The 15,192-nt window shown below is 35.8% G+C and overlaps 1 protein-coding gene across 3 annotated transcripts in view; it reads left to right on the top strand.

Moving 5' to 3' along the window:
- The first annotated feature begins 928 nt into the window (after positions 1 to 928).
- The window catches only part of LOC135676950 (importin beta-like SAD2), a 31,056-nt gene continuing 16,792 nt past the window's right edge, over positions 929 to 15,192 (top strand). For all 3 annotated transcript variants that reach the window (XR_010514495.1, XM_065188694.1, XM_065188695.1), the window contains exons 1-10: positions 929 to 1,178; positions 3,980 to 4,115; positions 4,192 to 4,279; positions 5,321 to 5,476; positions 7,583 to 7,745; positions 7,833 to 8,017; positions 8,096 to 8,269; positions 9,053 to 9,198; positions 9,318 to 9,441; positions 9,547 to 9,727. Coding sequence is in view for 2 of the 3 variants with exons in the window: in XM_065188694.1 (XP_065044766.1) it covers positions 1,089 to 1,178; positions 3,980 to 4,115; positions 4,192 to 4,279; positions 5,321 to 5,476; positions 7,583 to 7,745; positions 7,833 to 8,017; positions 8,096 to 8,269; positions 9,053 to 9,198; positions 9,318 to 9,441; positions 9,547 to 9,727 (1,443 nt within the window). In the remaining variant the exon portion in view is untranslated. The remainder of the gene's footprint in view (positions 1,179 to 3,979; positions 4,116 to 4,191; positions 4,280 to 5,320; positions 5,477 to 7,582; positions 7,746 to 7,832; positions 8,018 to 8,095; positions 8,270 to 9,052; positions 9,199 to 9,317; positions 9,442 to 9,546; positions 9,728 to 15,192) is intronic.

Below are 15,192 nucleotides of genomic sequence, written 5' to 3'. Positions count from 1 at the left end.
TAAAATATTTTTTTAAATAGATATTATTATTGGTTTGATTAAAAAATATGTAAAAAATTCTATGCTAGTTATAGTATTTATGATGTTTTTCTCACACATATAAAGAAATACTATAAGAATAAGGACCCAAAATATAATACAAACTAACTTATCACTTTATTATGATCGCTAAAAGATATTCTTATGTCTAGAAATAAATAATAATAATTTTTATATCGTATAAAGTATTTTTGACACATCAACAAAAACAGCAGTATAAGTCTAAATAAAACCAATATAACTGGATCGATTTACATTAGATTGATCAATTCAGAACTATTTTACGAGGGATATATTTGAGATTAAAAAAAAATTTATCGAAGAAAAATAAAAAGGGACATCCTCCAAAAAAAAGAAAACTCAAAATGAATTTTTTTTCTAAAAATTCGCCCTATACATATTATATTAAAAATAAATAAAACATTTGGATGACTCACATTATCTTTGTTTCGGGAATATAAGTAAAATTAATGTCCCCAATAAGTAGGCATGTGCACATGAGGCTGCAGAATACATGAGAAGGAAGGATAGTGTGACCCACAATATCCGCAAATCACATCTGCTCGCAACACCCAGAGTTCACGGTGGCCCACACCGGCGAAAGAACCGGAAGCCCCAACCGATGATGGCATCCGTTGCTGCGGGGAATCGAGGCAGAAGTGGCGGCTCCTCAGCGCGGCAATCGCTCCGCCGGGTGGAAACTTGGATCCCGTCCATTTTGATTTGAATTTCTGAAGCACAGTGCTTTTCTTAGCCGTCAGATCTCGCATCTAAAGGAATCGCACCGTCAGTTGGTAGGCCTCCCACGGCCACAGCCCGGCCCAGTTCGGACAGGGAACGATTTAAAAGGCGGACTTGACCCTCGGTTAAACACACCGCTTTTGATCTCCCTTCCGTCTACGTCGGTCGCCAAGAGAGTCATCGTCATCGTCGTGGTCTTCTCTCCGCCTCCCCACCTGAAACCTGACGGTGCCTACCCGAAACCTGGCGAGGTCGGCGGTTGGTTCCTTCTCGCCGCCGAACGGTAAACAATCTGAGTTCCCGTCGTCATGGATCTTGCCGGCCTTGTCGTCGTTCTCCGTTCCGCGCTTAGGCACACTTGCGAGGAGCGCAAGGCCGCCGAGGAGAGCCTCAACCAGGTTAACTCCGGGCCCTTCTGTTCATTTTAATCAATCGATCTTGTGGGGATTCGGGTTTTCATCGGTTTTTACTGTTCTTGGCGGACTGGATTACTATGAGATCGTAGGCATTTTCACTTTTTCGTATTTGCTTCGTATCGGATTACTCTGCGTACGCTTCGTTCCAAGAAGTATAGCGTTATCTTATCGTTTAGTTTGATTCATACTGAAGTTGAGATTCTTATCAACCTGCTGGTCTCTGTTCTCGGTTCTTAGATCCAAAATACTCTCGAACCATATGGTTTCCTGATTTCGATTGACTTCTTGATTGGTTGTTGATAATCAGAGAGACGATGCTTTGTTTCTTCTTGGTTCTTGGAGCCAAAAGTTTCTCGAAACATATGGATTCCTTAGTCCTATAGACTTCTTAATTGGTTACTGATAATAAGAGAGATTCTGCTTTGCTTCTTCTTCTTTTTTTTTTTTTGTGGTTAAGGTTTTCTAGTGTGCTGCACAACATATCCTTTGTGGGCTGCATGCCCACTGTAATGTGTAGATCGTAATCTGACTGTTGATATTGCCATCAGTATAGCTCAATGGTGGAAGAAGATCACGTGGTCATTCTAAATCTTTGAGATGTCTTCTTGTTGTTGTCATTAGTAATCTTAGTCTGCTAAACTGGAGAGGAAAACAATCTTTTCTTTGTTAATTTTCTCTAACACCATGATTTTTTTTTCTTCTGCGTTGTATGTATGTAATCAAAACAATTGGAGGAGTTTATAAATGAAAAAAGAGAAAACTCTTAACCTACTTTCTTCATTATATTCTCCAATCTTTCTTTACCCATATCCTACCTGTGGTATAAATGCATCAACTTGTGACAGCAATAACTGCTATTATGAAGTACTGTGTGAGTGTGTGCTTCCCTTTTTTATTGATTCTTTGTTATTATATGATTCTTTATATTGCTCAATGTCATTGATTTCTGTCCACTATGGCTTTGTATGGTACTGGTCCACTCACAACCTGATCAACCGGGACCATATTGCCGATCAACAGTCTTAGATTGATTGTTAGAGGGATTGAAGTGCTTAAATTCTTTAAGAGCTTTTCAGACTTTTTCTAGATAATTTGTATAATTCAAAGTATCATCCTCCTTATATTTTGCCACGTTTCATATAATATCCTTTTTGTAGCAACTGAAATTTGGACTTGGCACAACAAACTTTCTTTTGAAGATACACAATTTCTTTTAGACTTTGCAATATCTTTTTTGCACTCTGTTAATGTAATTGATCATTAATGATCATATAGTATTTCCCAAATAGTGTCTTATTCTTTTTCCAAAGTCCTAAATTCCTTAATTTTCTATTCAAATTTTTAACTAAAATATTATTTCTCTCAGGTTAAGTTTCTACATTTTTAATGATTCTTATCTCCTTATAAATATATTACCATTATTCTGTCGAATAAAATTTCTCAGTATAGCCTTACAACTGTTTGATAAATGCTATCAATCCTTGTATAACAAAATTTTGTTTTACTATAATTTTGTCGACTTCTATACATGTACCCATTCAGATTTTCCATGTTCTTGCACTTACCTATGTGGCCCTTTGAATTTCCCGTGGAATGTTTTTTCTTTGTAACATTTCCTTGAATTGTTTGATGTAAATCTTTTGAAATATTCCTGTTGACCGGTTAAGCAGTCCTCTCTGAGGAGTATAAACATTTGAAAAGATCAATAGAATATTTGTGTTTATGAATGCATGTGATGTTTGGAAATTTATGAATAGTTATTGGAAGCTTTTACCATCATATGGGGCTAGACTTATGTTCGCAAGAATCCAATTCATCATTTAGGTCAATTTTTCATTCATGTAGTTTTCTGCATGCCCATAAGCATCAATTTGTAGTAGCAGAGATGTAAATTTTTCTGATGCCTTGTAAAAGATGATTTCTCTTTTTACTCCTTGATAAAAATAATGGTTCAAGAAAGGCTTATACTTGGTCTTAGTTTTTGTTTATCTCACAAAACTTGAAAATTTTGTTTTCCATCTTAACCTGTCAGACTGTATTTTGCCATAGAATATATTTTAGCTTATCCCAGGATTTCTTCATATTCATAATTTTTCCCCTCTGTTTGTAATGAATTGCATTTTTGACCTGCTGGTTCGAAAGTAAAAAATTTCAACGGTGGAAATCACAAGTTAGGCTAACTGTTTTTCTGATGAATGAATTTTTACTCTTGCCATGGTCTTGATTTGTTTGTTTCTTTGTATCAACAATGTATGCACTTAGTTAATTATTTTTTCTTGCACTTATACCTCTTTGATATAGATATTGGTATATTTAGTGCATGCAAATCCTAATAATTACTTTTGTTGTTATCAAAAAGATGAATCATGTAAATGTATCTGATATGACTATTGAGATCATTTGACTTTTTATTGCATGTCGCCAATTTACATTTTCCTAACAATTTACAATTTACATTTTCCTTGCATGTCGCCAATAATCTGATGTTCACTTGTGATAGTTGTGCATCTAACTCATCCATCCAGTTGTGAACCAATATCCTTGATGTTGCAAAATGAAGCATAAATTAGCAGGGGAAAATATAAATTAAATGACTTAATTACAGGCTTTTGTCTTTCTCCTCTATTGCAAGCATCTTTTATTATCTGGCAATTTATCGTTAGTCCTTGTAGTGACTTAGATATAGTACTAGAGGAAGCACCATACAAGATAGTGATTCTGCTTATTGTTGCATGTACATCTTTTTTGTTTGCTGTAACAAATGCAAATATTATTTTCAACAGTTACAATATACACCACAGCATTTGGTGAGGGTACTGCAGATCATAATAGATGGTAGTTGTGATATGGCTGTGCGACAAGTGGCCAGCATTCATTTCAAAAACGTTGTGGCTAAACACTGGTCACCTCATGAGCCTGGTATGAATGAGGAATTCCAGGTTTAAATTTTTAGAACTGACTTTGTGCTGAATTACAATTTTGTTGATGTTTCCAGGGGAGCCCTGGAAATTAACAGAGAGTGATAAGAGAATGGTCCGTGATAATATCATTGAATTTATTGCTCAAGTTCCTTCATTGTTGAGGTATATCATTTGTTGATTCTTTTGTGCTTTTGGAGCTTGAGAAACTCTTGCTAACTTCTTCTATGGGAAATTTAAAACTTTTTCAAAGGGCAATTTCGTATTTACCCCTCCATAAATTATGGGCTTATTATTTCTCTTGCAAAGTTAAATATTTCATTGTAGCTTTTAAGGTCATTTGTTGAACTTTATATTCCAAAATATTTTACTGACACCCTTGAGCAAGCACATCATTATTTTCTAATTGTTCAAGGGTTATATGAAAATTTCAACTTGGTAGGGTGGATATGATTTGATGATACTAAAGGGGTATGTATACAATATTCCATCTTACAAACATTCAAGTTTTTTCTTTTTTTTTATATCGAATGTACTTTCTTCATATATTTCATGCATAAGTGTAGTACTCATCTCATGTTTCTGTTCTGGATAAATGTTTTTATATCCCCCAGACAGTCCATTGCGTTTATTGACATCATCATCAATGTTTTAGTTGCCATGTCTTTTATTTTTCTTAATATATGTATTTTTTTGACCTTTTATCCTCTCATCGAATCTTTCCATTTCTATTGTAGGAATGCTTGTAATTTTATTCTATTTCTAATAATTTTTAAAATTTCACTTCCCTCTCTGGTCTGTTTTGCTTCTTTCTAGATCTTCGACAGAGATTTGTTTCATTCATCTACAGTACCTCAATAAAGAAAAGGTCTCTGCATTAACTAGGTTATAAAAAGGCCCAAGCATGGGTTGCCTTGCAGGCTTGCATCATTAATTTTCAAGTATTATTTTTCAATTTATGAGTCCTAAATTATCTAAAAATGTGGACCATATTAGGCTCAACTAGACCACTTTGCTATACATTCATTCTTGGAATAAACAAGCATATTGTCATATTGATGCTTTCAACATCTTCATCTCCATCTTCTGTGCCTTTTGTTGATAATATTTCTTAAGACTTTTTTCCACTGAATCTTAGTATGTAAAACATTTCTAATTTATAAGTAATGTATGAAGTTTGTTTTAACATTTTTGTTTGCTTCATAGAGCACAACTTGGAGAATCTATAAAAATTATGGTCCAAGATGATTATCCAGAACACTGGCCAAGTCTTCTCCACTGGATAAAATGCAACTTACAATTGCAAGATCAGCAAGTTTTTGCAGCTTTATATGTACTGAAGGTTTTGTCTGGGAAATATGAGTAAGTACAATTGCCGACCAACAAATGGTACTTCTCATTTAGTAGTTCAATGTAAAAAATGTAAAATCAAACTTTGTGGATTATAATTTTAATATTTGTCAATGTTTGGTCAAATTGAGTCCTGACTTTGGGGAGGGTCTTGAGTACTGAACTTCAAGGATTGCTGTTTCCTTAAAGCACCACATGTGGCTGACAGTTTCCATGTTACATGCTGTTGGCATAGTTTGACATTCCATCACAGTGTCAGATGTCACCTCTAAATAAAAAGGGCTAGGAGCCAAGTAGAGAAAGGTGAAGGAAAATAATAAGTTATGAGGTTCTGAATACCGTATCGTACCAGTATACCGATTAGCTAAACTGTACCGAGCTGTACTGAGCATATTGACACATGGTGTATTAAGATGTACCGATGTACCGTCTGTATCAATCCTTTATCAGACTGGTTCATACTGCTCATACCGAGCTATTGCAAACCATGCCCAGTTGTACTACTTTCTGCTTAAAATCTTGCTGATCAACCTTCATCTGTCTGGATAAGCTAACTTCAACCGGTTATATGTTATATTGTTTCTTATGTTTATTGCTGAACCTAATGAATTCCTATATTATGAGAATATAAATGTATGAGGCAGTAAAGTGATATGCAATATTTGTTGTTTAATCTTCACACTTTCAATTGATCTAATTGGTTCCACCCAAATGGCGTAAATAAGTAAAGGTGTCTGAATCCTCATATGAGTGACCATTTGAGGCTATATCATCAACTATGGTATGGAACAATGAATATAAAACTTGACTGTGCCTGCCGACACAGTCTAGTTTTACTGGTTTGATTGTCGACCAATACATGAATTAGACAATATTGCTTGCTCATTCAAGTCCAAAACCAGGCTTACCACCTGATAAGCTCATTAACATTGACTGGGCTTTAAGCCTGATATCTGTACCACCTGTCGACACAGTCTAGTTTTACACAGTCTTCTTCTTCTTCTTCTTCCTTTTCCTCTTCTTTTGCTGCTCAATTTCTCTGCCTTACCATGTTGCTGGCTTCTTTCTTGTACCATCATCGCTCCTCCTCTATGCATGCTCGTGTTGTGCTCCCCTCCATCTGATGGTACCTCTTGTCCTCTTTTGCCTCTTCGCTCTCTCCCTTTATTGGTCCTACTGGTATTAATTTGTATAGACACTTGTATATTGTCCAATATCAGTATTAGTACCTGACCAAGATTTTAATCCATGGACTATAGTATCTGGTAGATAGCTGATGTCAGATAGTCCAAGATTTGAATAGAGAACAAATTAGTGATTTACTGCATGTTTATTTCCTAGAGGTTAAAGATGTTTGTCATCTTCCTGGATTAGAATTGATGAATGAGTGGATTGTACTAGAAATAGTAAATTCTCACTAGAGATGTCATATTTATGACAGATCACATATATAGATCAATCGCCTATTCAGACTAGGTGTCAGTAACACTTCAGAGAAGGTGTTGTGGCTTGCTTTGTTCTGGAGCATTTAAGAAAATTTCTCAACGAAAGAAAGCTACTTTCATGTGTAGGTGGGCACCTGGCCTGTTGTTTATCTATCCTTCTTAGTTATTCTTTTAGTCTTCTATCTGCTTTCCCAGTTGCCTTTTTTCTGCAGTTAGAACAGATCAACAGCAGATGTGAATTTATGATCATGTTCTGTTATCTGGTGTTTCAGTAATATCTCAAAGAGCAACATGGTTTGTTTTGCTGAAATTGAAAATGCCACTGTTATGACAAAAGGTGACACATTTTGGCTAATGTTAAATCATGAAGATATATATTAATTAAACTCCACTCTCTGTGCCTGACTGCATTCTGTGGGACTATTTTGCTTTGCTTGATCCTTGCTGCTGTTTGTACAATTTTGTGAATCCTAAATGAAAGTTTAAGGGCATGATGTTTTTGGAGCTTTCGACAAATTCTATCATGTTTCTGAAAAATTATTATTATATTATTGTGGATGATTCAATTGGAATGGTTTACTGCCAAAGAATGCTAATTTATCACAGATGTTATTTCACTTGTTTAGATTGCACATAAATTGACTGATTTTATTGGTTTCTCTTTTGTTTCAAGGTTCAAGTCTAACAATGAGCAAACACCTTTTTATCTCATTGTCGAGGAAACATTTCCTCTTCTTTTGAACATATTCAACAAACTTGTTCGGATTGTTAACCCCTCAATTGAAGTGGCTGTTCTTATCAAGTTTATATGCAAAATATTCTGGTCATCCATAAATGTAAGTTCATGAAGTAAATTTAGTTTCTTTCTTAGTTCTGTTTGTATTTGTGTTTTATTTTATTGTTTACTTGAAATGCCTTTTCAGTTAGACATCCCACACCAGCTACTTAACCCCAAATTGTTTAGTCCATGGATGGCCTTATTTTTGAATTTATTGGAAAGACCTGTTCCTTTGGAAGGTCAACCATCTGATCCTCATCTCAGGCAATCTTGGGATTGGTGGAAAGTCAAGAAGTGGACAATTCACATCTTAAATCGTTTGTCTACTAAGTGAGATATTTGATTGTTGAATTTTGAAGCATGAATATTGTATCATTTTCTTATTGAATTCTGAATAATTGCTAAAAGGTTTGGGGAACTGAAGCTTCAGAAGTCAGAGAGAAAAATGTCTGCTCAATGGTTTCAAAAGAGTTATGCTGTCAAAATTTTGGGACGCTACCTGCATTTGCTTAATGGTATTCGTACAGGCAGTTATCTGCCTGATAGAGTTATAAACCTTATATTTCAATTTCTTTACTTCAGGTATGTCTTGCTTCGATCTCCTGGTTGCTTGTTTTGTTAATTCCAGATGATTACCTGGTTGAACTGGCTATCTTATATTCTCCATTATAATCTTTTTGATGCCATGTCATCTATTGAGTGAAATTCCTAGATTAAACTGTTTGTGCCCCCTTGAACTAGGGTCCACAACTATATTTATTTAGGTGATTAGGTCCACAACTGTATTTAGAATTTCAGAATTCAGATATCAAGAATTGTCCTTGCTCATTTTGAATGTCCTACTGCTCATTGAAAAGATAGCTTGATTTATCAAATAGGTGACTTGTAGAATTTTTTATTACAATGAAAAAGGGACATGCACGTTTTTTATCTTTACTTACATAAATGGAATGACTCGGTAACTGTATGTGTTATCTTTTTGTCTTCAGTGCTGTGTCTTCAAGATAACTATGTAAATCATGTAAATCAGTGCTGCTGTTTCTCTGTGGTTGCCTATATGCCGCATTTGCTGCAGATTGCTATTTGTGTAACCCTTCTTTTTGTGCTTCGTGGTTGTGTATTTTTGTTAGTGAGGGGGATCATGTTTCCCTTTGATACCAGAACTTTAGTTATTTCACTTACAAAGTTACAGTACATACTTTGCACTGCATTTGAAGTTGGTTTTACTGTCAGATTTTGGATCCACATTGATTTCTTTTGTTTGTCTATTGCTTTTTCAAGTGTGTGATTGTCATCTTAGTTTTGTGGTTCAAAATGGTTTGCTTAAATAATACAAACTAGCTAAATTATATTAATGCTCTGCAGTATTTCAGAGTACAATACTTATCACTTGCTGCAACGACAGCTTGACATTGTTCTTTTTGAGTTAATCTTTCCTCTAATGTGTTTCAATGAGAATGATCAAAAGTTATGGATTGAAGATCCACATGAGTTTGTCAGGAAGGGCTATGGTGAGCTTTAGACTCTCTTGTTCTTCAGTGAATACGGCATTCTACGAGATTTAGTCTCTGAATAGTATTCTGGATTTAATATAGACTCGTATGAACTATCATGAAATTTTTCTTTCCAGATTATATTGAAGATCTATACAGTCCTCGAATAGCAGCCGTGAATTTTTTGATCGAATTAGTGAGCGAGGATGAGAAAACAAACCTACAAAAGTTTATTCGTTTTATTGCGGAGATATTTAGGAGGTATCTCAATACTTCACCCTTTAAATTCTGTTATACATGTTGTCTCCATGGACCTTCTTGAAGGAAGATAACTTTTAACATGTTATATATGATTACTTGTACCAGATATAATGAGGCACCTATTGAATATAAACAATATGGTCAGAAAGATGGTGCTCTTTTGGCTATAGGAGCATTATGTAATAAACTTAAGCAATCTGAGCCTTATAAGTCAGAGATAGAGCTCATGTTAGTTCAACATGTTTTTCCAGAGTTTGCAAGTCCCGCAGGTCACCTTCGAGCAAAGGTTACTACACTTGTTTTCCTATCAACTTATTATTTGCGCTTGATGTTGCATTATGATCCTGTCTTTTGTTTTTGAACATCCAAGCACTACTACTTTCCTCCCAAAGAATTAAAGTTTAACTCGTTATACAGATCAAATTTATCAGGGGCTTTGTTTGTTTGCTGCTTTCATTCTCATGACATGCAAATGATTGGGGGACTGGATATTTCAAGATCAGAAAACAACTAACTTTTTTAAAATTATTTTTGCAACTTGCAAGTACTTGAAAGGCGGAAACTGTTATCAAGCTCTTGAACTTCTATACATATGGGTGATAGGTTGTCAAGAAATTGACTCCCAGGGGATGGTTCCTGGTTTAAACTTAAAACTATTCTTCTGACAACCTCCTAGAGTTGATCTGTTTATCTTTTACCCGATATTTCTGATTTTATGTATCACATATTCAGATTTACCATACTAAATGTGTATTGAGGCATAATTTTTTTTAAAGACATAGCTCTTGAAATATTAGCTTCCTTTTGAAAATACTTGCTTGTGTATAACTATCAGGTGGATAGAATGATCAATTTTCATATTAGCTCAAGGCTTATCTTAGATATTTGTTTATAATCATAATGTTCATTGCATATGACTGCTGTATTTAAAAGCTTTATATCAGGCAAATTTTGCTAAGGGTGTTTCTATAGGGGGTTATGCAGTATAGCATTATTGAACAGAACGATAGAACAACTTATTGGATAAACCTTTTGGTAATAACCTTAAGCCTGAGTTGATATCTTCCAGCTTGCTTTCAGATTATTGGCCTGATTTCTGCCCTGTAGTGTCTGATAAAATTAAAGACAGTGGATCTGTATTCTTTATTTTTTTTGGGTGAGAAGAGTAGCATCTTACTGATTTGATGAATCAAGGATTACTGAAACATCTCCACAGGGTGACAAGTAACAAACAGAAAAGAAATTTAATTTAAAATATCAGCTTTCCTAGTAAATGAAAAAGGTACCAAAAATTTTCTCCTCTGGTATAAAGCACATGTTTCTTGAGTTAGCAAGTCTCAAGAAATTTAATTTAAGACATCAGATCCAGGTTAAAAAAACTAATCATGTCAGAAATTATGTATTGGTATTTATTGGTTTGATTGTGAATTGGTACAGGAGCCACTAGTTTTTGCTCCGTCAGGTTCCATGCCAGGCTTAGTGCTAGGTATGGTCAACTTACCGATATATATGTATACATCCATATATATACATATGTATATATATGTATATATATACATATGTATATATATGTATATATATACATATGTATATATATGTATATATATATATGTATATATATATATACATGTATATACATATATATATATATACATACATATATATATATATATACATACATATATATATATATATATATGCATATGCATACATAAATATATATATATATATACATACATATATATATATACATGTATGTATGTATGTATGTATGTATGTATGTATACATACATATACATATACATGTACATGTACATATATATAGAAGACAAAGTCTGTCATATCGAAGCGTATCGCCCATACCGGGCGGTACGTATCGGTCCGATAGATTACCGGTACGTACCGGTCCGACAGATTACCGGTACGTACCGGTCCGACAGATTACCGGTACGCGGACCCTCCGGTACCACTACAGTGCTACAGTACTATACTGTAGCATTGCTACAGTATAAAAAAAGTATAAAATTGTTCGGTACACCAGGGTGTACTGCTCGGTATGCCCTGATGTATCGCTCGGTACACCGGTACCATACCATACCAAACCCGGGTCGAAACGCCGGTACGGTACGGTACGGTACGAACCTTGATAGAAGACACCCTAAATTGTCACTCTAGTTCTTCCCAATGTTACTTTAAAGGTTGTGTAAATGTTGTTACCCATATCATGTTTCATGATTAAGTTGCTATCACTCAGATTGCTTTGACATCATAATCTTGAGTAGACCTTATTGCCTGAAAGGTGCATGATACACCATAATTTGGTACTTATTGAATCAATCTAATGGATTTTACTTGGGTAATCTTGATTTTGTAATGTCTGAAAGACTTTCAGAGTAGTATGGAACAGAAAAGAAAAGAAACAGAAAGCCAATAGATATGATGAGAGGAAGGTCAGCAAGATGTAAGCTAATGAAATGATCTGCAATTATGTGCAGTTTTATTTTTAACTCCCCTTTGCAGCCTGCCTCTTTTTTCCTTTTAATAGGCTCTAAGAGTTGTTCTAATTGGGACCCTATGATAAAGTGAACTCAGTGGTCAAATTTTTTTTTAATATGGGGTAGTTCAAGCCTCAGTAAATTTTTTACAGTAGGCATTTTTTCCAAACTTGAGTCTTGTTTGCTGTATACTGCTAGAGAGTTAAGACACTGTACAGATCCAAAAATTACACCTAGAATGATGAATATGATGAAAGCCAACTGATGATAGGAAAGCATTTCTAAGGTTCATATAAACTAAATTAAGTCAATCCTTCGAGTATTGGCTCAATTGTGATGACTTTAAGTTATCATGATGATCAAGTTGAAAAAGGTGGAAAGAATAATAAAAACATCGGAGAAGATGTTATATGTATTTATTAAAAAAAGTCCTATTAGCTTTGCATTGCACATAAAGTTAAGCAATAGTGCTAGATGGAAGGAGCTTTATGATGCGTTTACTTTAACTCTTGGAGTACCCTATAACTAGGACCTGGATGTTTAGATTTACTTAATGTGATCTGTATTAGTTTTAACTTTTAACCCTTTTCAACGAGGAGAAAGCACTGATACTGTAATTCTAAATTTGAGTTCTTGATGTAATATATTGTAATTCAAGTTGTCAGTCACATATCAATCAGCAACCTATAATTATGTCCAATTCTGAAATCTTACTCTAATAAGCTCAAATGTCAGCTGGGCTGATAAGACCCCTAGGGCTTCATCTTGGAAAAAGGGGGGGAGAGAGAGATAGGATCGCTTCGAGGGGATCGGCCTTCTTGATCACTTCGAGGGGATTGGCCTCCTTGTTAGGTTCCTCCCAATTCATCCAAGAGCTCATCTACCACTGGAATAAGATATTTATCTTTCACCGTAATGTTGTTGAGTGTTCGGTAGTCCACACACATACGCCACGAGCCATCCTTTTTTCTCACTAATAGGACTGGAGAGGAATATAGGCTAATGCTAGCTCTTATGACCCTCGTTTCAAGCATCTCTTTCACAATCTTCTCTATCTCCGTCTTTTGAAAATGTGAATATCGGTAGGGCCGAACGTTGGTTGGTGCTCTCCTAGGTAGTATTGGAATTCGGTGATCATGAGATTGTAGAGGTGGGAGTCCCTATAATTCTGCAAATTCTCTGAGCAAAGATTAGACATCTTCGTTTTGTTTATGTATTGTTGCTCCCTTTTCAACGCTCTGTAGTTGTACTAAAATCTGTGGTGTGTCTTCCGAAGAACCCTCTCTATTTGATGGCTAGTGACAGTTGTGGTCTTACCACCACGCCTTCCCTTTAGGGTCACTTGCTTCCCATTAATAAAGAACTTTATGATTAGTTTAGAAAAATTTCAGGAGACTTCTCCTAGGGTTGATAACCATTTAATTCCAAGCATAAATTTGTAGTCTTCTAAAGCTAGTAAGAAGAAATCCACAAGCAATTCTTGGCCCTGCAAAATCAGTTTTATCTTCGAACATTTGCTATCACAAGTTAGAATCCGACTATCAACGACTTTTACTTTGAATTTATCACAGCATTCAATGTGATAGGACAATCGAGCAACAACCTTGTTGTCCATAAAATTGTTAATGCTACCGGTATCAATCAAAACAGTAACAAGCTGATGTTTCAAAGTTCCTTCAACTTTCATAGTTTGTAAGTTAGATTAATCGACCAATGCATGCACAGTATGAGTGATAGGTTCAATATCTTCATCGGTATCCATACCTTCATAATCAAAGTCCACTGCGTTAGCTTCCAGTTCCTCCTCGATTGATTCAATTATCAAAAGCTTCCCTTGTTTGCATCGGTGCTCCTTACTCCACTTTTCATCACAATGCCAGCACAAACCCTTCGTGGATCTTTCTTTGGGTTCTTCTCGGGTTAGTCTTTGGGTGTTAGGGTTTTAGACTGGAATAAATAAGACGGTCGGCTTGCTAATCACTAGTTTATTAACACTTCTGTATCGACAATTCTCTATGTTGATTTTTTCTTCATGCAATCATGCAAATGAAATCGCTAGTGCGAGGTTAACAAGCCGTAACTTCACACCAGATATCTGGATTACGTCCTTCGATGAATGTACCCATCAATTATTGTTCGGACCAGTCTTTTGCTTGATTTGATCGTTCAAATCAAGGATTTTAATTTCGAATAATACCGCACGTATATGGTGGTACGTACCGGCCCGCTAGCAGACCGGTACATGGACCGCTCGCTGCCGGGCGGTACCATCAATTGGGGTTGTTTCCTCCTTGTTACCAACCTAAATCGATTAGTGATGATCGATTTCAATTGTCGTCGCCCGCTACCGGGTGGTATTGGCCGAGGGAGAAGAAGAGGGAGAAGAAAAGGGAGAATATGGAGATTCGACGCCGCTCTCCCTCAACGATCCCGATCCGTCGTCGGACGCCGCAGATGAGATATCGCGTCCTCGGCGTCGTCGGCGACGAGGCCTCGGCGTCATCGGCGACTTCTCCTCAACTGCACGGGGAGAAGAAGCCTCGATGACATCGCGGAGTGAAGAAACCGAGCGTCGTCGAGGTGACGTTGCCTTTTTTTACTTATATATACATATATATACATATATATACATACATATACATACATATATATACATACATATACATACATATACATACATATATATACATATATATACATATATACATATATTTATATATATACATGTATATACATATATATATCGAGCGATACATCAGAATATACCACTCGGTATATTGTACCGAGCTGAGCTCGATACTCCGATACATTACGAAATTATGAACCTTGGTTTAAATCGGCTTTGATACTCTAGCACCGTAGAGGTATGACGAATCTTAGCGAGCTGCTACAGTGCTACAATACTATACTGTAACGCTGCTACAGTGCTACAATACTATACTGTAACACTGCTACAGTGCTACAATACTATACTGTAACACTACTACAGTGCTACAATACTATACTGTAACACTGCTACAGTGCTACAGTAGTATACTATAGCACTGCTACAGTATGAAAAAAAATTTAAAATTTTTCGGTACACCAGGGTGTACCGCTCGTGTACCGAGCGGTACATCAGTATCGTATCATATCGAGCCCGAGTCGAAACGCCGGTACGGTACGGTACAACGAACCTTGTTATAAAGCATGCGGTATGACTCGCAGAACATGTTGTGGCACAACAATGATGTTGCATATTGTGATCTGCTAACAA

This window comes from Musa acuminata, chromosome BXJ1-6 (genome assembly GCF_036884655.1).
Source record: "Musa acuminata AAA Group cultivar baxijiao chromosome BXJ1-6, Cavendish_Baxijiao_AAA, whole genome shotgun sequence".
Lineage (NCBI taxonomy): Eukaryota > Viridiplantae > Streptophyta > Magnoliopsida > Zingiberales > Musaceae > Musa > Musa acuminata.
The sequence above is the reverse complement of the archived record's forward strand: the minus strand, read 5'-3'. Positions and strand labels throughout refer to the sequence as shown.